The 25,319-nt window shown below is 41.0% G+C and overlaps 2 protein-coding genes across 5 annotated transcripts in view; one reads left to right on the top strand and one right to left on the bottom strand.

Annotated features, from left to right (window-relative positions):
- Nucleotides 1-180: 180 nt before the first annotated feature.
- Nucleotides 181-2,849, bottom strand: LOC139380545 (FUN14 domain containing 1). 2 transcript variants are annotated; one of them, XR_011628445.1, is made up of 6 exons: nt 2,753-2,849; nt 2,091-2,250; nt 1,780-1,855; nt 1,385-1,513; nt 914-1,195; nt 812-871 (listed from the first exon to the last, which is right to left on the bottom strand). XR_011628445.1 is itself a non-coding variant. In XM_071123295.1 (5 exons), exons 1-5 carry the CDS (start codon nt 2,847-2,849, stop codon nt 1,118-1,120), a joined length of 540 nt encoding a protein of 179 aa, XP_070979396.1. In that variant the 3' UTR covers nt 181-1,117. The 2 variants fall into 2 exon arrangements, 1 of the variants encoding a protein (XP_070979396.1); XM_071123295.1 differs by having other exon boundaries at nt 181-1,195.
- A 1,924-nt stretch (nt 2,850-4,773) lies between these two features.
- The window catches only part of LOC139380540 (lysine (K)-specific demethylase 6A), a 94,928-nt gene continuing 74,382 nt past the window's right edge, over nt 4,774-25,319 (top strand). The window contains exons 1-5 of one of the 3 annotated variants that reach the window (XM_071123287.1): nt 4,774-5,285; nt 5,419-5,482; nt 19,399-19,507; nt 20,821-20,870; nt 24,331-24,389. In XM_071123287.1, coding sequence (XP_070979388.1) covers nt 5,116-5,285; nt 5,419-5,482; nt 19,399-19,507; nt 20,821-20,870; nt 24,331-24,389 — 452 coding nt within the window. In that variant the 5' untranslated portion in view covers nt 4,774-5,115. The remainder of the gene's footprint in view (nt 5,286-5,418; nt 5,483-19,398; nt 19,508-20,820; nt 20,871-24,330; nt 24,390-25,319) is intronic. The other 2 variants (XM_071123288.1, XM_071123286.1) reach the window with 2 other exon arrangements.

The following is a 25,319-nucleotide window of genomic DNA, read 5'->3' as shown; positions in this document are numbered from 1 at the left end:
CATTTTATGTATAATACACAAGCTAGACATAATAATGATGACTAACTTGAAAGATGAAATCTGTCTGATTAAGGTAATTTTACTCAAATAGTAGGAAAGGCAATTAACTGCACCCTAAATTCATAGCTGTAGGAAGGACACAGACATTCTTTCATCTGAAATTAAAAATGAAAACCATGATTGCTGCATTGTCTTTTATTAAGGATATATACACAAAGTACAACAACACTGTCAGTCAATAACAAAGGTAAATAGCTTTTCTGTGAAAGAGAAGAGGCTACACTACCTCTAAGCAAATATTGCACTGCTTGTAAAGACAAAATAATATATTGTCATAGTAATCCTAAATCACTCAATATAACGTGACCGAAGAATTAATGCATACAATGAAAATGACATGTCATGCATAGTTTCCTGAGCAACATGATGCACTGCATGACTTGAGTATACTAGCGGTGTAGGACTATTGACAAAAATAACAATATAAACAAATGAACTGGAAAAGAACTGGACCCAAATGTAATCAATAAGGTCCAGAATTACAGCCCAATAAGGTGTGTACATGTAACCAATGCAACAGTACACTGTACGTATACTTCTACGGGATGCAAGGGAGTATGATGGACCACAAGGTCGATCTCAATAAATACAGCTTAGATTGCAATGTGTGGCGTCTTCCTATACGTTTTAAATACATGTAAGTACACACTTTGATCTCCAGCACCCGCTCAAAGCAATTGAATGAGACAAGACCCACTGACTCCTTTTAGGTCATGCCCGATTTTCTTGAATCAGAGCTGAAGCCTGACTAGAAACATGGTTTTGTTTATTCGGTGGAGAAGCAGAAAATCTTGGTTACAGTTTCAAGTGGCACTAAAACCAAGCATTTAGCATTTACATGGTAGATACATGGGTAGGTATTGTGTAACTGTAGGTACACATTACAGAGTATTTACAAGTGCACTACCCTTTTGTGGTTTGTTTAATTACACTTTGGCTCATTTTGATATATTGTGCATCTGTTCTTGTTTTTCCCACCACCATTTAAGAAGGGCACGACAGACAAGACCTCTCAAAAAAAAAGCCTTAATAAACTGCAGGTCTCTATTTTTATATCTTAGGATGACAGACCAAGCAAAAAGCCTCCAAAGAATCCACTGGTGATGATTACGTTTGTCTTCACAAACTCTGTGGACTGCAAGAGAGAAAGACAAATAAATATGCACATTTCATCAATTGAATTAGTAGTATGTACAAGTAAGCAGAGTCAATATTATGTTGATAGGTGTAGTTAAATTCACATTGCTTTGCCCCTTGTAGGATGAATAAAATGCTGCATTATTAAATGTTAGACATGTTATGATTACCAGCTACAGTGGGCTACCTGGTCAATAAGTGAGTTAAACTCTGGTACAGCCCTGTCAGCATTCTTCTTCAGGTGTCTCTTGGCTTTGTTGACATCCTTTTCCACTCTCTTCCAGTCCACCTGCACATAGCCACTGTGGTTGGCTATCTGGAGATTAGAATAGGAATAGAAAGTTTATATTTTCAGGATGACAAAGACCCAGAACAAAAACATAATGTACTGTAATCCATGACAATAAGTATTGTGGCTAATAATGATATTCAGACAGTCCTATGAAATGTGTTTATGAAACATTCAGATGTGTTATTCATTGATACATCCAAGTCCGAGCTCCTCTTTGCAGTGGGTGGCCAGCTGACAGAACTCATTTAGACTTTTACACTATAAATCAAAACCGTGTGTTGAGTTCCTACCTGTAACAACAGGAATCCTCCACCTACAGCGGTGGCTGCAATCTTCCCCACCTTCTGGAAAATATATCCTGCACACCTGCCAGTGAGAGACAATGCAAAACTCAAATGACACCCTATCCCCCATAAAGTGCTCTGCACTATACATGGAAAAAAGCATCATCTACAGAAGAAGCCTTTGTATTTTGACCATACCATGCAGAAAGCACAGTAGCATTGAATAACATGTGTGAGAGAAATCACATGATATTAAAGAACAGTCCTGAGGATGCTTAGCATAATCAATAAACCCTGGCCGGGCCTGCATGACATACCAGCCACTCACTCCCCCCAGTGCTATTTGTGTGGCCACCGAATACTTCTCAGACATAGGACCCGAATTGTTCCCACCAAATAGGCGGCCCCACCATTGTTGACGTCTGGCATATTCTGTCAGGTAGATCACCTCGCATGTGTCGTCTTCATTCTCTGGGTCTTGGGAGACAAACAAGGTTGAGCTTGATGTACAAAGGGAGAATAATTAGCAGCTGTACAAGTATTTTTTGTAATCCTTATCAGAAATGTGGTTAATTTGGCCATTGCCAATTCTGTTTCGTTTTCGTAAGTGGGAGTCTACAAAAAAGTCGCCTAATGTAAATCATGTAGGAGGAAAAGAGGATAGAATCTAACATTTCTAGACATATTTGTACATAAGAATCAATCAGCGTATGTGGGGAAATATAATTCTAAAATGTAAAGTAGCAAAGCGTTATTGTAGCCACTAGCCAATCATAATCATCTTCATAGAACCAATGACGTTGATACATGAAAACACACCGCCGGAGTGCGATCAGAGACCGAGAGAATAGGTCAAACAGTTTTTTTTGCGAGTACGTTTGGATATGATTTAATGCTCGATTAAGTACATTTAAGATGCAATCATTTGTCCAAACATCGAAACATAAAGGTCGTTTTTGGTTTGAGTGCGGCCACTTACCCTCTTCACGATCCGCCATTTTGGAGTGCTCTGACTTGTATGTTGACAAATTCTGTCCCAGGCATGATAGGATGGTCATGGGATACGTCGTTTGCATAGTTTGTCAGACAGTCAAACATTTTAATTTCATGCATTGATTATAAAAATATCATGCTTATTTAAATAACCTTATTGGAAAGTCTCAATGCAGTTTATCATTCAATGCAGTTGTCATGAATTTAGGTTTCCTCACAAAACAAAACTGACTTTACATTTTTTTTGTAACTTTTAACCAAAAATGTGCCCATTTGTATACAAATTATACATATGCACAGAGTGAAAGCTACTGCAGACTAGGCTACTTCAGTCTGCGATTGAGGAGCAGATTCGGTTCCCTAGCTATAATAACTGAGTGATGTCTGTAGCCTAAATTACTCTGATGAATGTTTTAATGTTTATTTTTTTGTAATTCACATTTACAATCATCTAAGTCATTTATGAATAATATAGCCTTTGGTACTTAATGTAAAGTTAATGTGCTAACATTAAACTACACATGTGAAAACGTCATCACATGTTGTGATCCAAAAATAAATTTTCATATGAGGAATTTCGCTTGAAATCGTGTGATTTTCTGTAAGGGTGAGCTTTATGTAACTAGGCCTATTCTATGACTGCATGATCGGTTATTATTTCATTTTTTATTAAAAGCCAAAATCCAGAGTCTGTGTTTCATCCCTTCGGCAGTCAAACAATTTAACTGACACATTTTATCAGACTGACTCCAAGTGCAAAAGTTCTCTTGTGTTTCTACAGTATTTTTACATTGCTAAATTATGTAGAGTTGAATCTTGGGTAAAATAATAAGCAGATTTGGTAGGCTTATGAATATTGGGCTTGCTGCCTATGTGTTTGATAACCACTATGCTTAATTGAAACCAGGAGTTTGATTTGACCCCTTCCTTTGTCCCTCATAATTCACTGCTTCCTGTTCCAACACAGTGACAGGTGGCCATCTATCTCTGCCACCATGACAGTGATGACAGATTTACATCCCAGCCAATCTGTGGCAGCAGAGTTGTGGATATTCCAATCAAACTGGAAAGTGACCTATGCTCTGAGTTATCATGTCTGATTGACGAAGCCATATCTTCTGGAGGAGACAAGAACAACATCCAGCAGGATCAAGACTCCCCATATACCGGATCAAAGATCATCTCTTCCTCCAATACCCAATCCTTCACCTTATGCCATATGAGTTGAACATTGAAAACAGCCCGAACTCCCCAAGGCCTGTTGTGTTGTGATGGGCATGTTTTGTCAGCTCCCATATGAGTATTCCAGCATTAGGCCATTGGCATATGTCTGAAGATATCTTGCCTACAATGGCATTTTGCGAAGACATACTTGTCTATGCATAAACACTTTAGGTAACGGATAGTGGGGAATGTTGTTGAGGATAGGACAGTCTTGGGCTGATTATGAGAGATTGCTTGCTGTCAGTTAAGGTAAACTAAAGTGAACCTATTAGCATCAAGCAGTCATAGTGAATAGGATAGGTATGTTTATAAAAATGTATATTACACTTTAAGATAAGAGGTTTATACGTGAGTATAACACATTTTAGTGTAAGTCTATATATTAGGGATCTGTTTGATATAAATATAGGAACAGAACCCATACATACAGTGATAATAGTCAATGAGATACAACTATGACAGCCATACTAATAGTGAATAGTGCTATAATTTTGTAAATCACTTATTACACTGTTATAACAAGCTGATAACAAGTCAATCCCATCAAATAGCAACACTTTAGCGTGATCCTTGGCAACTGAATTTGCTGACCTGTACCCCGTCTCGTACTAGAATTACTCAGATACCTTAACCAATAATATACTTCAAAGTACAGTTAAGTAAATCATAATACTTCACGGGAAACCAACCCAAAGAAGCTGAGGAGATGCGTGAAGTTAATGGTTTGTTATAAAAGTGTGTCTGATCAGGTCACATGATTACACACAGATACATTCATTGGTTACGGAGAGGAGAGGGCGTTCTTACGGTGGCGGCGTGCGTTCGCCTGTGTGACAATTACAACAACTTTGAGCTGTTCTGTGGGGGGAAGTTTATGATATTACCAAATAACGCCATATCGTACAATCCGGCATCAACTCTACTCCATGCATTAATTGGCAATTAATACATGTAGTATTTTGTGTACAACCATGCGAGAAGAAGGCTTTTTTGGACGGGTCTTGTTTTTCTTGAGGATTTGGCAATCACTCGGCTAAGCTACGTTTTCAGTGCTGGATAAGGTGGTGTACTTTCGTTCTTATTATATTTTGGTGGAGTTTGTCGCCGCTTCCCTGTTGCTTTTTCATGAAATCGTGCGGAGTGTCGCTCGACGTTGCTGCCTCTGCTACTGCTCGAAGTCTCGGCGCTGCTGGTGATGAGGAAAATAAAATGGCGGCGGGAAAAGCGAATGAAATAGAAGAGGACTTTCCGAAGCTAACATCGCAGGAGAGAGAAAGCTTGGTCAAAATTGACAGGTTCGCGAATTAACAATGCACTTCTTTTGTATGTGTTTTTCTGTGCTGAGTTTTCGTGCATTCAATTCTTAAAAAACGACGTATATATCCCCAAAGTAATACGGAACCGCCTGTGTTGTCCTATACTTTGCAGTTCACTGTTTGGATTTCAGAGGCTTCATGAAGATGGCGCCAGAACGAAGGCCTTACTGTTAAAGGTATGTCACAGATAGGACCAGTTCGCCCGTCTCCGCTAGCACTCTTGATCCCTGCATATCATCTGGAATAAGTGCCAGGGACCTCACAAAACCCTGCTTGAAAGCTGGATATTTACTAAACTTAACTAAAATCCCATTCCATTAGCAAGGGGCTAGGCGGATTTAGCAAGTGAGTGAAGATTACATCATGCCCTATCCAGTGTGAATAGTTTTATGTTGACTATCACCAGTCATGCACTTATAGTATATCACAATAGCACAGACCTGGCTTTGGAATTACGTGGTAGCAAGCCAGTTAATATTATTACCACAATTTATGTTGCTGGCTATGTTAATTCTTGGGGGGCATTGCTGGCCGGTGGCTGCACACTTTTGACAGCTGAACAAACAAGACTGGTTCTAACTGGAAGGCAATAAGTTGGTCAGGAAATCATAATTCTAATGTCCGTCCCAATGTCACCAACTTCACTTGGTGCTGAAATAGTGGCCCTGGCAAGTTGTAACATTATGCACGCGCTGCAATCAACGATGGACAGCTCGCGACCATGAACGTTTTCACGGCCCAAGTTAGGAGCGTCCTGTCCGGTGTAGCTGAATAACCAGTGTATACTTAGCTAGCTGCTGTTAGCATACCGTACGTGTCCTGTCTCATATATTGCCAGGTCATTGGTGTCAGGTTTGCTCGAATGGTATGTTGTTTTGTTAATTTAACGTAGTAAGTCACTAGTAATAGCTGCGGATCAGCCCAAGATGGCGGGGTCGGTGGGAGAGGAGTTGGCTAACTAACGTTAGCTAGCTAGTCCATATAAAGCTAGCAAGCTACGTTGTCTACTATATATATATATATATATATATATATATATATATATATATATATATATATATATATATATATATATATATATATATAAACTAAATGTAATATATTAGCATGATATTATTTAACTGCTAAGCATTGAAGCAAGATGAGTAACAAAAAACGTTTTGTTTTTCGCTGCTGTTTCCATTATCCGTCGGTAGTTTGTGTAATGTAACATTAACTAACGTTAGCCACCAGTGGTGGAAAAAGTACCAATTGTCATACTTGAGTAAAAGTAAAGATAACGTTAACTTAATAGAAAATGGTTCACGCAAAAGTGAAAGTCACCCAGTAATATACTAACGTTACTTGAGTAAAAGTCTAAAAGTATTCGGTTTAAAATAGACTTAAGTATCAAAAGTAAATTGAATTGCTAAAATATACGTAAGTATCAAAAGTATAAATTTCAAATTCCTTACATTACATTAAGCAAGCCAGACAGCACAATTTTTATTTTTATTTACAGGTAGCCAGGGACACACTTAGACACTCAGGCATAATTTACAAATTAAGCATTTATGTTTAGTGAGTCTGCCAGATCAGCGGCAGTAGGGACGACCAGGGATGTTCTCTTGATAAGTGTGTGAATTGGACAATTTTCCTGTCCTGCTAAGCATTCAAAATGTAACATACTTTTGGGTGTCAGGGAAAATGTATGGAGTAGAAAGTAAATTATTTTCTTTAGGAATGTAGTAAAGGAATAGTAAAGTACAGATACCAACAACCCCAAAAACTACTTAAATAGTACTTCCAAGTATTTTTACTTAAGTACTTTACACCACTGCACTAGGGATCAGTAGGTATCTGGCTAAACAGGCTAGATAAGGTTATAGCTAGCTACAACCTTAGCTAGCTACAACCTTAGCTAGCTACAACCTTAGCTAGCTACAACCTTAGCTAGCTACGTCTCCAGTGTGTCATCAACATGTGGCTATCACCACAACCCCAACCAAAGTAGTATTTTTTTTTACCCTTTTGATTCTCCAGTCGCCACCATATGTCATACATTTTAAGAAACAAATCCAAGATTAGTTCTGCAGCAGACGAGTATTATGTCAGAGCTCGAGCTCTTATTGGTGGGACACTTGGGGCCAGCTAGCTCACCCACCGACTATACACGCGCTAAGCACTTTGTTTTGAAAAGAGGCGTCTTTATATGAACTACTCTTTGCAGTCATTTTTGTGTGTTTGTGATAGATATATGAACATGTCCCATTCACTTTGGACTTGCACCATCATATAACTGCGAAAAGCTCAAATAATATCCAGTGTGGTCACAGATAGTCGGGGGGAAGGGAGGTTTGTGGACCACCGGTTTACCCCACACTACTATGTATAGACGCATGGCTGATGAAAGACACAGGCGTAGGCCTGTTACTTTCTGGTGTACTTCTCCTTTTTGTATATGTATTCTGGGATTTTGTTTAGTCAATTAACCAAGTTGAAAACCATTAACCTAACTCTGTCATCTTCATAATGCAACACTGGTACATTCATATTTATTTGACTGGTTAGGTAATGAGTCACTCTGTGAGACTTTGATGTTATGAATAATGTCTGATATAATGAGTAGAAATGTTGCTGATGCAGAGCAGAGAGAGCTATGCTTCTGCTGCTGCTGAAACTAAAAACATGTCACTTAAGGGAATTCGGACCACTGGGGATCCAGCCAGCACGACACGGAACCTTCCTCTTTTTTCCCCTTTTATTTAAACCCTCTCCTCTTGGCTTCGACACATGGCATGCTTTTAGCTGATAATTAAGGAGAGAAAACAGAGCGCTAGTGTTTGCTCTGGACCCGCTCCATAAAGAGAGGTAGAGAAGAAAAGGGTTGCCTTAAATTGGAAAGATTTGTTTGGTTACTGTACCGTACCATGTATGCACTAGTTCCTATTATAGAGAGGAACTCTTTAATTTTTTTAGGTTCTTCATGCCAATGGATGGACAGGCAGAAGGGGTAAGCTTCATGTAGGCTAACCTTTATTAGGGCATATTTGGGGAGGTGGTTGGAGGTACTGTAGTGCCCACGAAGCTCATCACTAAACTAAGGACCCTGGGACTAAACACCTCCCTCTGCAACTGGATCCTGGACTTCCTGACGGGCCGCCCCAGGTGGTAAGAGTAGACAAAAACACGTCTGCCATGCTGATCCTCAACACTGGGACCCCTCAGGAGTGTGTACTTAGTCCCCTCCTGTATTCCCTGTTCACTCACAACGGTTGCCAAACACGACTCCAACACCGTCATTAAGTTTGCTGACGACACAACAGTGGTAGGCCTGATCACTGACAACGATGAGACGGCCTATAGGGAGGTGGTCAGAGAACTGTCAGTGTGGTGCCAGAATAACAACCTCTCCCTCAATGTGAGCAAGACAAAGGAGCTGATCGTGGACTACAGGAAAAGGCGGGCCGAACAGGCCCCCCGTTCACATCGGCGGGGCTGTAGTGGAGTGGGTTGAGAGTTTCAAGTTCCTTGGTGTCCACATCACCAACAAACTATCATGGTCCAAACATACCAAGACAGTCATGAAGAGGGGACGACAAAACCTTTTCCCCCTCAGGAGACTGAAAAGATTTGGCATGGGCCCCCAGATCCTCAAAAGGTTCTACAGCTGCACCATCGAGAGTTGCATCACTGCCTGGTTTGGCAACTGCTCGGCATCTGACCGTAAGGCCCAGTACATCCTGCCATCCAGGACCTATATAATAGGCGGTGTCTGAGGAAAGCCCATACAATTTTCAGAGACGGCAGCATCTACCCCCAAACCGGCAGCTTAGAACCCCCCCCCCACCACCCCCTTTGTACACTGCTGCTACTCGCTGTTTGTTTGTTACCTATGTAGTCACTTCGCCCCCACCTACATGTACAGATTACCTCAACTAGCCTGTACCCCTGCCCTGCACACTGACTCGATACCGGTGCCCCTTGTATATAGCCACGTTATTCTTATTGTGTTACCTTTTATTATTACTTTTTTTTTTAGCCTGCTTGGTAAATATTTTCTTCTTGAACTGCAATGTTGGTTAAGGGCTTGTAAGTTAGCATTTCACGGTGAAGCCTACACTTGTTTATCCCATGTGTAACTCTGTGTTGTTGTTTTTGTTGCACTGCTTTGCTTTATCTTGGCCAGATCACAGTTGTAAATGAGAACTTGTTCAACTGGCCTACCTGGTGAAATAAATAAAATAAAAGTATCCACTTCTTGTATATGGAGCATGTGACAAATAAAGTTTGATTTGATTCACTATTATTCTACAATGTATAAAATAGTAAAAAATATAGAAAAACCCTTGAATGAGTAGGTGTATCCAAACCGTGTGTGTATATTTTTTTATTTCTTTGTCCTCTCCGAGGACTTCAGGCCAGTACGGTACAGGCACCTATGGCCCCTAAGCCCCCTCCCAGGCCTTCTTTCAAACTACCTGTGAGATCTATTGGCTGCTGTATTTAACTTTGAATAGTCTATTTCTATAAGAAATGGTAAGAAAATTGTCCAGCAAGCTATTCCTGTCTCGCTTTTACTGCATGGGACTCCAATACAGTGCCTTGCGAAAGTATTCGGCCCCCTTGAACTTTGCGACCTTTTGCCACATTTCAGGCTTCAAACAGAAAGATATAAAACTGTATTTTTTTGTGAAGAATCAACAACAAGTGGGACACAATCATGAAGTGGAACGACATTTATTGGATTTCAAACTTTTTTAACAAATCAAAAACTGAAAAATTGGGCGTACAAAATTATTCAGCCCCCTTAAGTTAATACTTTGTAGCGCCACCTTTTGCTGCAATTACAGCTGTAAGTCGCTTGGGGTATGTCTCTATCAGTTTTGCACATCGAGAGACTGACATTTTTCCCATTCCTCCTTGCAAAACAGCTCGAGCTCAGTGAGGTTGGATGGAGAGCATTTGTGAACAGCAGTTTTCAGTTCTTTCCACAGATTCTCGATTGGATTCAGGTCTGGACTTTGACTTGGCCATTCTAACACCTGGATATGTTTATTTTTGAACCATTCCATTGTAGATTTTGCTTTATGTTTTGGATCATTGTCTTGTTGGAAGACAAATCTCGGTCCCAGTCTCAGGTCTTTTGCAGGTCTTTTGCAGATCAGGTTTTCTTCCAGAATGGTCCTGTATTTGGCTCCATCCATCTTCCCATCAATTTTAACCATCTTCCCTGTCCCTGCTGAAGAAAAGCAGGCCCAAACCATGATGCTGCCACCACCATGTTTGACAGTGGGTATGGTGTGTTCAGGGTGATGAGCTGTGTTGCTTTTACGCCAAACATAACGTTTTGCATTGTTGCCAAAAAGTTCAATTTTGGTTTCATCTGACCAGAGCACCTTCTTCCACATGTTTGATGTGTCTCCCAGGTGGCTTGTGGCAAACTTTAAACAACACTTTTTATGGATATCTTTAAGAAATGGCTTTCTTCTTGCCACTCTTCCATAAAGGCCAGATTTGTGCAATATACAACTGATTGTTGTCCTATGGACAGAGTCTCCCACCTCAGCTGTAGATCTCTGCAGTTCATCCAGAGTGATCATGGGCCTCTTGGCTGCATCTCTGATCAGTCTTCTCCTTGTATGAGCTGAAAGTTTAGAGGGACGGCCAGGTCTTGGTAGATTTGCAGTGGTCTGATACTCCTTCCATTTCAATATTATCGCTTGCACAGTGCTCCTTGGGATGTTTAAAGCTTGGGAAATCTTTTTGTATCCAAATCCGGCTTTAAACTTCTTCACAACAGTATCTCGGACCTGCCTGGTGTGTTCCTTGTTCTTCATGATGCTCTCTGCGCTTTTAACGGACCTCTGAGACTATCACAGTGCAGGTGCATTTATACGGAGACTTGATTACACACAGGTGGATTGTATTTATCATCATTAGTCATTTAGGTCAACATTGGATCATTCAGAGATCCTCACTGAACTTCTGGAGAGAGTTTGCTGCACTGAAAGTAAAGGGGCTGAATAATTTTGCACGCCCAATTTTTCAGTTTTTGATTTGTTAAAAAAGTTTGAAATATCCAATAAATGTCGTTCCACTTCATGATTGTGTCTCACTTGTTGTTGATTCTTCACAAAAAAATACAGTTTTACATCTTTATGTTTGAAGCCTGAAATGTGGCAAAAAGGTCGCAAAGTTCAAGGGGGCCGAATACTTTCGCAAGGCACTGTAGGTCCTGGGTGTCAGAAGGCTTGGCCCCAGTAATGTGTTGGGGTGTACGCACTTCCCTCTGTAGCGCCTTACGGTCAGATGCAGAGCAGTTTCCATATCAGGCGGTGATGCAACCGGTCAGTATGGTATCGATGGTGCAGCTGTAGAACGTTTTGAGGATCTGGGACCCCTGACACATATTTTCAGTCTCCTGAGGGGCAAGAAGCGTTGTGCCCTCTTCATGACTGTCTTGGTGTGTTTGGACAATGATAGTTTGTTAAGGAACTTGAAACTCTGGATGAGATTTCAAAGGAGTTGATGGAGAGACATGCTGTGAGAGTGCTCGCGCGTGCACTGATATTACAGCAACGATATTCAAGTGACAGGCTTTTCTAAAACTGCAGTTGCAATACAAAAAAATATAATTCCTTAATTACAAAACAAGGTGACCCCCAAAAGCCAGATGGAGATGGGTAAATTAGACGCTTATTCAGTCTTTATATTACTGTATCGTAGACTATGTTGAAGCGAATGTAGGCCTACCTGTCACAAGAAAAAGTTGCCATGATGAGATGCTAGGTCTACACATGAAGTGTGAATTGCGCTCCATTCTGAGATGGTCTCTTTGTCCCCACCCTGAGTGGTGATTCATCATGCAGAGGCCATAGAGAAGCCAGATTTAGACATGGCATGTAATTTAACAGTTCCATTTCACGCAATGCTGTTCATATAAATAATTTATTATAATTTACCAGTTTCTCGCTGTTATTTATCCTGGGAAAAGGGAGTCGTTTTGGGCGGTAAATCTCGGTAACCGGGTTCCCGCCATTCAACCCTAGTACTGTACACTCTTTGTTTGGACATTTGGCAGATGTTTGAATACTAAACCTGGGTGTGTGTTTATTATTGGGCTCGAACAAAAGCCTGCCACCACATAGCTCTCCAGGACCAGGGTTGGCTGGGGGACCACTGTGCTTAAAGCAGAGGTTGGAACCTAAATTATTTCATAATGGTTTAGATCTTAACAGAACCACTAATTGTTTTTTGTTTTGTTCCACTCCACTGTTCGTACCAGCAAAATAAAGTGCTGAACCGGTTCGAACCCCCAAAATATAAAACACATCTTCTTTCGGTTCCTTTTTTAAGCTGTGAAATCCACCAGGTTAATTATATATATTGTTTTACATTTAGCTAATTCAATTACTTCACCAATCAGTGTGGATAGAGTAGGCAAGCTAGTTGTTTACATGCGTGATAGGCTACACTAGCCTATGGCGCAAAATGTGACAAAAATGTTGCAGGTGGGAAGAGGGCGAGCGAGGGTTGAGGAAGAGGCTTGAAGCGCTGGGCATTTTGTTCTGACAGATTATCTGAATTAGGTCCACATAATTATACCTAGGAGGAGCAACTTCTATGGAAGAACTTTGAATGTCCTTTGAGCTAGCTAGATAACAAGGTTTTTGTAGTTAATGAGTCTAAAGTGACACGTGTGACAACTAGGCCTACAGTATCATTAATTAGCATTGAATAAGTTCATTCTTCTCTAGCTAATTAAACAATCTCTCTCCCCGTCTTCTGAATCACTTTGTAACGTCAGTACAGTAGCCTATGCTTGGAAGGGGCAGGTAGCCTAAACACTCACACACTTGCAAAGATGTTCCGCTTGCAGGCAGACATGTGGTCAAAATAATCTGTGGTTTGCTGATGTCAACATTGTGAACAGAGTGCCCCATGGTGGGGTTATGGTATGGCAGGCATTACGGGACAACGTACACAATTGCATTTTGTCGATGGAAATTTGAATGCACAGAGATACCGTGACGAGATCCCGAGGCCCATTGTCGTGCCATTCATCTGCCGCCATCACCTCATGTTTCATGATAATGCACAGCCCCATATCGCAAGGATCTGTACACAATTGCTGGAAGCTGAAAATGTCCCAGTTCTTACTGACCAGATATGTCACCCCTTGAGCCTGTTTGGGATGCTCTGGATCAACGTTTACGACAGACGGCTCCAGTTCCCTCCAATATCCAGCAACTTCGCACAGCCATTGTGTGGGACAACATTCCACAGGCCACAATCAACAGCCTGATCAACTCTATGCGAAGGAGATGTCGCGCTGTATGAGGTAAATGGTGGTCACACCAGATACTGACTGGTTTTCTGATCCACGCCCCTACCTTTTTATTAAGGTATCTGTGACCAATAGATGCATATCTGTATTCCCAGTCATGTGAAATATATATTTGTTCAGTGTAAAATAAATGAAGCCTGCACACTCATAAGCTCCACCACATACCTTTTATTAATAAACAGACAACGTTTCCACCCTGCTAGGATCTTTGTCAGGTCATTTAACAGGAAGTTTACCACACCCATATTTATAGACATAAGACAAGCACTAATTAGGGCGTTTTTATTTTATTTACATATTTAAGTTGAAAGGGGCAACGCAAAAACAATATACACGTAGTGTACAAAACAAGCTCTTTCCATGACAGACTGACCAGGTGAATCCAGGTGAAAGCTATGATCCCTTAATCATGTCACTTGTTAATCTACACTGATTGAAGTGGATTTAAGTGGAGGATACAGGTTAAAGACAGGTTTTTAAACCTTGAAACAATTGAGACATTGATTGTGTGAACATTATACCTGGTATAACCATTCAAATCAGGTAAACAAAACGTATGTTGCAATACCCAACAGTGGCTGTCATAATGATACATGAATCAGATGGTGTTCCCAGGAAATGGCTATTGGGAAAGTCCTCATTATGCCCCTTTGGAGACATGGTTTCCAATCGGAATATCCAGTAGGATTCTCTTTGCAAAAGAAGTCTATAGGAATGGTGGGTTAACTGCCTTGTTCAGGGGCAGCACGACAGATTTTCACCTTGTCAGCTCGGGGGATCCAATCTTGCAACCTTACAGTTAACTCGTCCAACGCAATAACAACCTGCCTCTCTCTCGTTGCACTCCACAAGGAGACTGCCTGTTACGCGAATGCAGTAAGCCAAGGTAAGTTGCTAGCTAGCATTAAATGTATCTTATAAAAAACAATCAATCATAATCACTAGTTAACTACACATGGTTGATGATATTACTAGATATTATCTAGCATGTCCTGCGTTGCATATAATCTGACTGAGCATACAAGTATCTAAGTATCTGACTGAGCAGTGGTAGGCAGAAGCAGGCGCGTAAATATTAATTCCATCAGCACTTTTGTGCGTTTTGACAGCAGCTCTTCGTTGTGCGTCAAGCATTGCGCTGTTTATGACTTCAAGCCGATCAACTCCCGAGATGAGGCTCGTGTAACCGAAGTGAAATGGCTAGCTAGTTAGCGCGCGCTAATTGTCGTTGTGTTGCTGGTTCAAGCCCAGGTAGGGGCAAGGAGAGGGACGGAAGCTATACTGTTACACTGGAAATACTAAAGTGCCTATAAGAACATCCAATAGTCAAAGGTTAATGAAATACAAATGGTATAGAGGGAAATAGTCCTATAATTCCTACAACCTAAAACTTCTTACCTGGGAATATTGAAGACTCCTGTTAAAAGCAACCACCAGCTTTCATATGTTCTCATGTTCTGAGCAAGGAACTGAAACGTTAGATTTCTTACATAGCACATATTGCACTTTTACTTTCTTCTCCAACACTTTGTTTTTGCATTATTTAAACCAAATTGAACATGTTTCATTATTTACTTGAGGCTAAATTGATTTTATTGATGTATTATATTAAGTTAAAATAAGTGTTCATTCGGTATGGTTGAAATTGTCATTATTACAAATACACTTAAAAAAATTGTCTGATTAATCGGTATCGGCTTTTTTGATCCTTCAATAATCGGTATCGGCGCTGAAAAATCTTAAATCGGTCGACCTCTACTTTGAACCTTTCTAGGGCAGGCGTTCCGCTAGCGGAACCCCTCGACAACATTCCACTGAAAGGGCAGCGTGCGAAATTCCAAAATATTTTTTTGAAATATGTAACTTTCACACGTTAACAAGTCCTAAACAGCAAAAGAAAGAGAAACTTATTGTTAATCTACCCATCGTATCTGATTTAAAAAATGCTTTACAGCGAAAGCACAAAATATGTTAGGTCAAAAAAACAGCCATTTTTCCAGCCAAAGATAAGAGTCACAAAAATACAGAAATATAGATAAATGTCACGCCCTGACCTTAGAGCTAGTGTTTTGCACCTTACAGGACTGTTTCGGTTATTCGCTTTGTTATTTTTGTTTAGTGTTCAGTGTAAATAAAAATCATGAACACTTACCACGCTGCGCTTTGGTCCGATTCCTCTTCAGACGACAAAAACCGTTACAATAAAATTAATCACTAACCTTTGGTGATGTTTATCAGATGACACTCATAGGACATCATGTTACACAATACATGTATGTTTTGTTCGATAATGTGCATATTTATATCCAAAACTCTCAGTGTACATTGGCGAGTTACGTGCAGTAATGTTTTGATTCCAACACATCCGGTGATTTTGCAGAAATACTCATAATAAACATTGATAAAAGATACAAGTGTTATTCACAGAATTCTATGAATTACTAAAAAATCATACAATGTGATTTTCTGGATTTTTGTTTTAGATTCCGTCTCTCACAGTTGAAGTGTACCTATGATAAAAATTACAGACCTCTACATGCTTTGTAAGTAGGAAAATCTGCAAAATCGGCAGTGTATCAAATACTTGTTCTCCCCACTGTACCTTTGACTATTGGATGTTCTTATAGGCACTTTAGTATTGCCAGTGTAACAGTATAGCTTCCATCCCTCTCCTCGCCGCTACCTGGGCTCGAACCAGGAACACATCGACAACAGCCACACTCGAAGCAGCGTTACCCATGCAGAGCAAGGGGAACAACCACTCCAAGTCTCAGAGCGAGTGACGTTTGAAACGCTATTAGCGCGCACCCTGCTAACTAGCTAGCCATTTCACATCGGTGTCACCAGCCATTAGGGTGATAGGCTTGAAGTCATAAACAGCGCTGTGCTTGCAACGGCTGCTGGCAAAACGCACGAAAGTGCCGTTTGAATGAATGCTTACGAGCCTGCTGGTGCCTACCACCGCTCAGTCAGACTGCTCTATCAAATCATAGACTTAGTTATAACATAATAACACACAAATACGAGCCATTGGTCATTAATATGGTCGAATCCGGAAACTATAATTTCAAAAACATAACATTTATTATTTCAGTGAAATAGGGAACCGTTCTGCATTTTATCTAACGCGTGGCATCCCTAAGTCTAAATATTCCTGTTACATTGTACAACCTTCAATGTTATGTCATAATTATGTAAAATTCTGGCAAATTAGTTCGCAATGAGCCAGGCTGCCCAAACTGTTGCATATACCCTGACTCTGCGTGCAATGAACGCAAGAGAAGTGACACAATTTCACCTGGTTAATAATGCATGCTAACCTGGATTTCTTTTAGCCAAAATATGCAGATTAAAAAATATATACCTCTGTGTATTGATTTTAAGAAAGACATTGGTGTTTATGATTAGGTACAGTCGTGCAACGATTGTGCTTTTTTCGCAAATGCACTTTTGTTAAATCATCCCCCTGCGTTGCATCGATTATATGCAACGCAGGACACGCTAGATAAACGAGTAATATCATCAACCATGTGTTATAACTAGTGATTATGATTGATTGATTGTTTTTTATAAGTTTAATGCTAGCTAGCAACTTACATTGGCTTCTACTGCATTTGCGTAACAGGCAGGCTCCTCGTGGAGTGCAATGAGAGGCAGGTGGTTAGAGCGTTGGACTAGTTAACCGTAAGGTTGCAAGATTGAATCCCAGAGCTGACAAGGTAAAAATCTGTCGTTCTGCCCCTGAACAAGGCAGTTAACCCACCGTTCCTAGGCTGTCATTGAAAATAAGAATGTGTTCTTAACTGACTTGCCTAGTTAAATAAAGGTGTAAATATAATAAACAATCTGCAAAATCGGCGTCCAAAAATACTGATTTCCGATTGTTATGAAAACTTGAAATTGGCCGTAATTAATCGGCCATTCCGATAACTTCTTGGCGCACCCAACCCGTTACCGGGATCATTTTCGTCAACATCCGCTGAGTTGCAGAGCGCCAAATTCAAATTACATTTCTAAAAATATAAAATGTTCATGAAATTACAAGTGCAATATAGCAAAACACAGCTTAGCCTGTTGTTAACCTACCTGGCGTGTCAGATTTCAAAAAAGCTTTACAGCAAAAGCTATCCAAGCGTTTATGTTAGGACATCTCTCAGCAGACAAAACATTACAAACAGCTAGCAGCCAAGTAGATTGGTCACGAAAGTCAGAAAAGCAATAAAATGAATCGCTTACCTTTGATGATCTTCGGATGTTTGCACTCACAAGACTCTCAGTTACACAATAAATGTTCCTTTTGTTCGATAAAGATTATTTTTATATCCAAAAACCTCCATTTGGTTGGTGCGTTTTGTTCAGAAATCCACAGGCTCGTGCAGGTCATGACGGGCAGACGAAAATTCCAAATAGTATCTGTAAAATTTGTAGAAACATGTCAAACTTTTTTAAATAATCAAACCTCAGGTTGTTTTTACAATAAATAATCGATAATATTTCAACCGGACCGTAGCTTTTTCAATAGGAGAGAGAGAGAAAATGTCTGCTCCAAGCTGTTGCGCATGCAAAACTCTGCTGGCACCCAGCCATCCACAGACGCAATGTGATCGTTCTCGCTCATTTTTCAGAATAAAAGCCTGAAACTATGTCTAAAGACTGTTCACACTATGTGGAAGCCATAGGGAAAGTCTGGTTGATATCCCTTTTAAATGGAGGGAAGGCATGCAATGGAATAGAGAGGTTTCAGGAAAAATAGCACTTCCTGGTTGGATCTTCCCCAGTTTTTCGCCTGCAATATCAGTTCTGTTATACTCACAGACAATATTTTGACAGTTTTGGAAAGTTGAGTGTTTTCTATCCTAATCTGACAATTTATATGCATATTCTATATTCTGGGCCTGAGAAATAGGCAGTTTCATTTTTCATCCAAACATCAAAATACTGCCGCCTACACTCATCAGGTTAATCGGTCGACCTCTACTCCCTAGTCAATACAGTACCTGCTCTGCAGTGTCAGTGGACGCTGGACATGTTGGGTTAAAGGAGGAGCACATAAACACAGCTTTACTCTAGGTTCCTGGAATACAGTTGCTCCTGCACCGGGATAACAAATCTAATGAATGCAAATGTCGTTTTCATATCAAGTTGGAGGATTTTAATGTTTTGAAATGGCTTAGGCAGACTGCTCTCGTTCTATGACATGCTTTGGGCAGAGTGGCGAGGCTATGTCCTGGTGATGATGATAAGCTTGTGTTGCGCTTCCTTCCTATTCACCCAGTGAGGCTCCAGCCTCTAGCACACTGGCCGTTTTCTAGGAGCTACTCTCTCATTTGGCACTCAGCAAAACTGGGTACAAACAAACACACTCACTTCCCTCTTCCATTTTCTGTGGTTCTAACTATCTGGAAGATTTGTGTGGCCGCTGAAAAAGACATCCGTTTGCTATGTGTGTCTGGGTCAACCTCTGCCATATACCTGTATCTATTCTATGAGAGGATCAATCATATGGTTCAGTGATATTCAAGCTAGGCGATGGACTTGCGTGTTGCTCTTTGTAAATGATTAGATGGCTGTTATAGTTTTGAAGTTCCTCTTGCAATCATCACTATTTCTTGGCATTACGGAAGTTTTTTTTTTTGTGGAGACTTAGGCCTAGATTTAGGTGTGGATTTCTAAAAGTTGTGAACCTTCCTTAGGCCACTGTCTAATAGGCTAAGGGGTGTTGAAATGATTCAAATGTAACCTTCCTCTCCCATCTCTCTCCAGGCTGTAAGCTGCTATGACTCTGCCATCCTGAAGGCAGAAGGGAAGGTAGAGCCAGAGATGTTCTGCCAGCTGGGCCACTTCAACCTCCTCCTGCAGGACTATCCAAAAGGTGAACATGCATGCATGCACACACACACACACACACACACACACACACACACACACACACACACACACACACACTTGAGTTGATTGACAGATCACATCCTGAATTGAAGCTGTACCAATTTGCTGTAAATGTCTTAATTGCAGCTGACATTCAGCAAATCAATTTAGGCTACTGCAGCCCTTTTAGTTTTGTCCTTAATGTAACAGCAATGCTTTTGTAATTGTATGTTTGGCAGAATGTAGTATTTTGACATTGGGATTTAAAGCAGCAGCATCCGCCAGCAAGACTACACGCCTTTGCTCTTAATCTCCAGAAACCACGTACAAAAAGACTAGGAAAGGATATACTAGACTGTCATGTTTGTATGTGGAGTAGGGATGTAAGAAATGTAAAAATGTTCTTAGCGTTTAAACAGCCATTTACTTATTGGTTTTCTGGTTAAAACGATAAGAGAAATCCATCAAATTCCACGTGAATTCACAATGCTTCTGCACTGCTGTCAGCAACGGTTTAGGTCTCACGGTGCGTCCCTTTCAGATGGTTAAGCATTGCACATGTACTACCTTTACTGTACCTCACTTCCACATCTCAAAGTTTGTATTTCCTTTTCATTTAACTTCTCAAAGTATTGCCATACAGGACTTTGCTGCTGTTGCTTGCCTTTCTTTTCCATTTTTCCAACTTTTAACGTAGTGGTGGAGCGTCGACTCCAAAAACATTGATTCCTCCACTCCTGGCACGTCGACTCCCAGTGTTGACTCCAGGTCTTCATAGCCTATCGTCTAGTTAGGTTATAACACAGGAAATATGTTTTGTGACCAGTGCACTGTGATTTGAATTTTGTGAAAAAACAAACACTATTTTTTTTCTTCAGTTATGGGTTTTTCTTAGCGTTAAAAATCCCAATTTCATTTAAATGTTCACACCCCTAATGTGGAGTGGTCTGCGCTCTCTGTTGTCACACTTGATTGTCTGAGCATTCTCTCCTCTGCCGTTATGCAATTCCACTGCCAATGTCTGTAGATGGCTCGAGACTTTCTATGACTAAAAGTCTGACGGAGTTGACTGAAGATGTCTCTCTAGTATTCTTAACATTTCATTTGTGTGTTTTCTGGAATGCGTGTTTATTGGGAGTGTTAACTTCAAATAACAGTTTCTTTTAATGCCCTGGGCAGAAATTCAGTCCAATATTGCTTGAGGTAGTGGCACCACAAGATTGAATGGAAAGAATCTGTGTTATGGAGATGGTGAAATGTAAACTTATTGTAACCCCATTGTATTTGTCTTCAGTAACTGTTCTCTTTCTCTCTCAGCATTATCTGCATACCAGAGATACTACAGTTTACAGTCGGACTACTGGAAGGTGAGTTGCTACTTAAACAGCATGTATCCAAGTACGTCTAGCTGTTGACTGCTGATGACCCCTGGTTCTCTTGGCATAAAACAACTGTGATGATAATAAAGAATGGAGACAAGGGCAGTTGTTCTCCAGTAGCTGGGTCACCTCATAGGTCAAACTTGGTGAGACATTTTGACCTAGCCAGGCCAGCCACCAGTTCTCTGGTGGTGTGGCTTCTCTCTGTTCCCAGTGTGGGTGGATAAGAGATGGATGGATGTTAAAGTTTCAGTCTGCAGTGGTGCCCATTGGAGGGTGAAATTATGTGTTGGGGGGGTTTGACAGTGATGGGGGCAGATAGTGTTGGGTTTCACTGCTGCAGAGTTGGGAGAGAGTTGGAGGATCTATCCTGGGCTGGGGTTAGGGAGCTGGGACGGGTGCTGCCTGGGAGAGAGGGCTGGGGTTAGGGAGCTGGGACAGGGGCTGCCTGGGAGAGAGGGCTGGGGTTAGGGAGCTGGGACATGGGGCTGCCTGGGAGAGAGGGTTGGGGTTAGGGAGCTGGGACAGGGGCTGCCTGGGAGAGAGGGCTGGGGTTAGGGGCTGCCTGGGAGAGAGGGCTGGGGTTAGGGGCTGCCTGGGAGAGAGGGCTGGGGTTAGGGGCTGGCTGGGAGAGAGGGCTGGGGCTTGAGACCAGCATAAGGAAGGGCTGAAACCGGATCAGGATGGCAGGTTGAACTAAGAGGGAGAGCAGTCTGGAAGAAATGGTTAAAACATTGACTGAACTTAACTGGGTCTCTCTGTCTCTCATGGGATAGATACAGTTGAAGTTGGAAGTTTACATACACCTTAGCCACACACATTTAAACTCAGTTTTTCACAATTCCTGACATTTAATCCTAGTAAAAATTCCCTGTTTTAGGACAGTTAGGATCACCACTTTTATTTTAAGAATGTGAACTGTCACAATAATAATAGTAGAGAATGATTTATTTCAGCTTTTATTTATTTCATCACATTCCCAGTTGGCCAGAAGTTTACATACACTCAATTAGTATTTGGTAGCATTGCCTTTAAATTGTTTAACTTGGGTCAAACGTTTCGAGTAGCCTTCCACAAGCTTCCCACAATAAGTTGGGTGAATTTTGGCCCAATCCTCCTGACAGAGCTGGTGTAACTGAGCCAGGTTTGTAGGCCTCCTTACTCGCACATGCTTTTTCAGTTCTGCCCACAAATTTTCTATGGGATTGATGTCAGGGCTTTGTGATGGCCACTCTAACACCGTGACTTTGTTGTCCTTAGCCATTTTAGCACAACCTTGGAAGTATGCTTGGGGTCATTGTCCATTTGGAAGACCCATTTGCGACCAAGCTTTAACTTCCTGACTAATGTCTTGAGATGTTGCTTCAATATATCCACATAATTTTCCTCCCTCATGATGCCATCTATTTTGTGAAGTGCACCAGTCACTCCTACAGCAAAGCAGCTCCACAATATGATGCTGCCACCCTGTTCTTCACAGTTGGGATGGTGTTCTTCAGCTTGCAAGCCTCCCCCTTTTTCCTCCAAATGTAACGATGGTCATTATGGCCAAACAGTTCTATTTTTGTTTCATCAGACCAGAGGACATTTCTCCAAAAGTACGATCTTTGTCCCCATGTGCAGTTGCAAACCGTAGTCTGGCTTTTTTATGGCGGGTTTGGAGCAGTGGCTTCTTCCTTGCTGAGCAGCCTTTCAGGATATGTCGTTATAGGACTAATTTTACTGTGGATATAGATACTTTTGTACCGGTTTCCGCCAGCATCTTCACAAGGTCCTTTGCTGCTGTTCTGGGATTGATTTGCACTTCTCGCACCAAAGTATGTTCATCTCTAGGAGACAGAACGCATCTCCTTCCTCAGTGGTATGGTGGCTGCATGGTCCCATGGTGTTTATACTGGCGTACTATTGTTTGTACAGATGCACGTGGTACCTTTTTGGCATTTGGAAATTGCTCCCAAAGATGAACCAGACTTGTGGAGTCTTCAATTTTTTTCTGATGTCTTGGCTGATTTATTTTTATTTTCAAATGAAGTCAAGCATAGAGGCACTGAGTTTGAAGGTATTCCTTGAAATACATCCACAGGTATACCTCCAATTGACTCAAATGATATCAGAAGCTTCTAAAGTCATGACATAATTTTCTTGAATTTTCCAGGCTGTTTAAAGGCAGTCAACTTAGTGTATGTAAACTTCTGACCCACTGGAATTGTGATACAGCGAATTATAAGTGAAATATTCTGTCTGTAAACAATTTTTGGAAAAATGACTTGTGTCATGCACAAAGTAGATGTCCTAACCGACTTGCCAAAACTATAGTTTGTTAACAAGAAATTTGTGGAGTGGTTGAAAAACGAGTTTTAATGACTCCAACCTAAGTGTACGTAAACTACCGACTTCAACTGCACATGAGATGAATGAATATGTAGCATAGACTAACAGGCTTTCAGAAACATCCTTACTCTGACTTATGCTTCCTCGCTGTTTCTCAACTCACTGATTGTCTCACTCTCACCCTTAAGTCTAGAAAGAGCTGAGAATAGCTGCGTTTTAGAAAACGGGGTTTTCTAAAACCCAGCTGTTCTCAGCTTTTTCTAGACTTAACACTTTTGATGGCTGGTGGAAGCAGAATTAGTTTGTTCCTTCCTTCCTTCCTGTCCTGCTCTCTCTTTAGTCCAAGCTTCATAGATGGTGCAGTGAGTCTTCTCACGCTCTCTCTCGTGTTTTGGTAGTGAAGCGCTCTGAATGGCGTTATGTGCAGTATTTACCTCTGATTGGTATTGAATGTGCAATTGGTTTTCCACTTGATTTGTGTGTTTGTCTGAGTAGGAGGTGATGTGGTTAGAGATTTAACACCTCTACCGGTTTCAGTTCTGACTATTACTACAGTTTGTTATATGAAACTGGGCCACAACAGTTACCCCTGAAAGGTGAATTTCGAACTCATTTGAAATGAACCGAAGTATGTATTTGGGCTTCTACTCTACCAGTTACCCTATGGACATAGAGTAGAATGCACTTTAATCCTTTCAGGGATGAGGGGGCTACTGTTTCTGTCTCTGTTAACTAAACCATATCTGGTGCAGTAATATAGTGACAGTGTTGAGGTGTGTAGGTTTGTTTCACCAGGTATGTTTCTCTACCTGGGCAGGTGTGACTGGAGCAGCAGATTAACCCCCCGCAGACTCCCCACAGGGAACTGGCACAGAGAGATGTTTACGTGTTAGCCATTGACCTTTGAGCCTCTGATACTTTCCAGTGAGATTGCTCAACCAGGACTTAATGTTATTAGGGATCTGGTTGGTTTTATGGTCTATGTTGTTTAAACTTGAGTGAGTAATCAGTGTTGTTCAGTCACGGCATCTTTAAAAAACAAAAAAAGCATTGATGTTTGAGAAATAAGTGCTCTGGTGCTGTTTCTGCCACTCATTGTTTTCTCCCCCTCTTTCAGAATGCTGCCTTTTTATATGGCCTTGGTATGGTTTACTTCCATTACAACGCATTTCAGTGGTAAGTAGCTGCACATCCTGAGTATTTTCCATTGCACTATAGTACATTTTTTGGGCTAGAGACCAGTGACCTATATTTGCTTCAGTATTTCAGCATTTAATGACCTCATGGGCTTCGAAAGTCCTGAAATTGTGTGGTAATACAATACATTTGTCTAGCTATTGTATGTTCTTTACTGTGTGTTTGCATTTAACCCTTGAGAGTGACTGGGAGTGACTGTTGAGGAATAGGCTACCTGTTATCTTGTCGGAATTACTGTGTCAGTCAAGCATTCAGTCTATCAGTACTGTCATGGTTTTTATATGACTTCTTTTTTTTTCGAAGAATGTTGCCATTTACTGCTTCTGCCACTTTTAGGCCAAATATAGCCTAGAACACTGCTTATAGCAAATATAGCCTAGAACACTGCTGACAGCAAATATAGCCTAGAACAGTGCTGACAGCAAATATAGCCTAGAACACTGCTCATAGCAAATATAGCTGAGAACACTGCTGACAGCAAATATAGCCTAGAACACTGCTGACAGCAAATATAGCCTAGAACACTGCTGACAGCAAATATAGCCTAGAACAGTGCTTCTAGAAAATATAGCCGAGAACACTGCTCATAGCAAATATAGTCGAGAACACTTCTGACAGCAAATATAGCCTAGAACAGTGCTTATAGCAAATATAGCCTAGAACAGTGCTTATAGCAAATATAGCCTAGAACACTGCTGACATCAAATATAGCCTAGAACACTGCTGACATCAAATATAGCCTAGAACACTGCTGACATCAAATATAGCCTAGAACACTGCTGACAGCAAATATAGCCTAGAACACTGCTGACATCAAATATAGCCTAGAACACCGCTGACAGCAAATATAGAATGAGCCAACTTTGAAAATGTTATATGCATCGAGACTAGAGCCTGTTGGTGATTCAG

This window comes from Oncorhynchus clarkii, chromosome 22, assembly GCF_045791955.1.
Source record: "Oncorhynchus clarkii lewisi isolate Uvic-CL-2024 chromosome 22, UVic_Ocla_1.0, whole genome shotgun sequence".
Taxonomy (NCBI): domain Eukaryota; kingdom Metazoa; phylum Chordata; class Actinopteri; order Salmoniformes; family Salmonidae; genus Oncorhynchus; species Oncorhynchus clarkii.
Note: the sequence above shows the minus strand (reverse complement) of the source record. Positions and strands in the feature narration are given on the sequence as shown.

What these genes read in the sequence shown, in the direction of transcription:
- LOC139380545 (XM_071123295.1), bottom strand. Translation starts at nt 2,849, where the DNA reads ATGCAAACGACGTATCCCATGACCATCCTATCATGCCTGGGACAGAAT. An exon ending in CTGGGGGGAGTGAGTGGCTG is followed by an intron (nt 1,856 to 2,090) that starts GTATGTCATGCA and finishes TCTCACTGGCAG; the next exon opens with GTGTGCAGGATATATTTTCC. An exon ending in TTAACTCACTTATTGACCAG is followed by an intron (nt 1,196 to 1,384) that starts GTAGCCCACTGT and finishes TCTCTCTTGCAG; the next exon opens with TCCACAGAGTTTGTGAAGAC.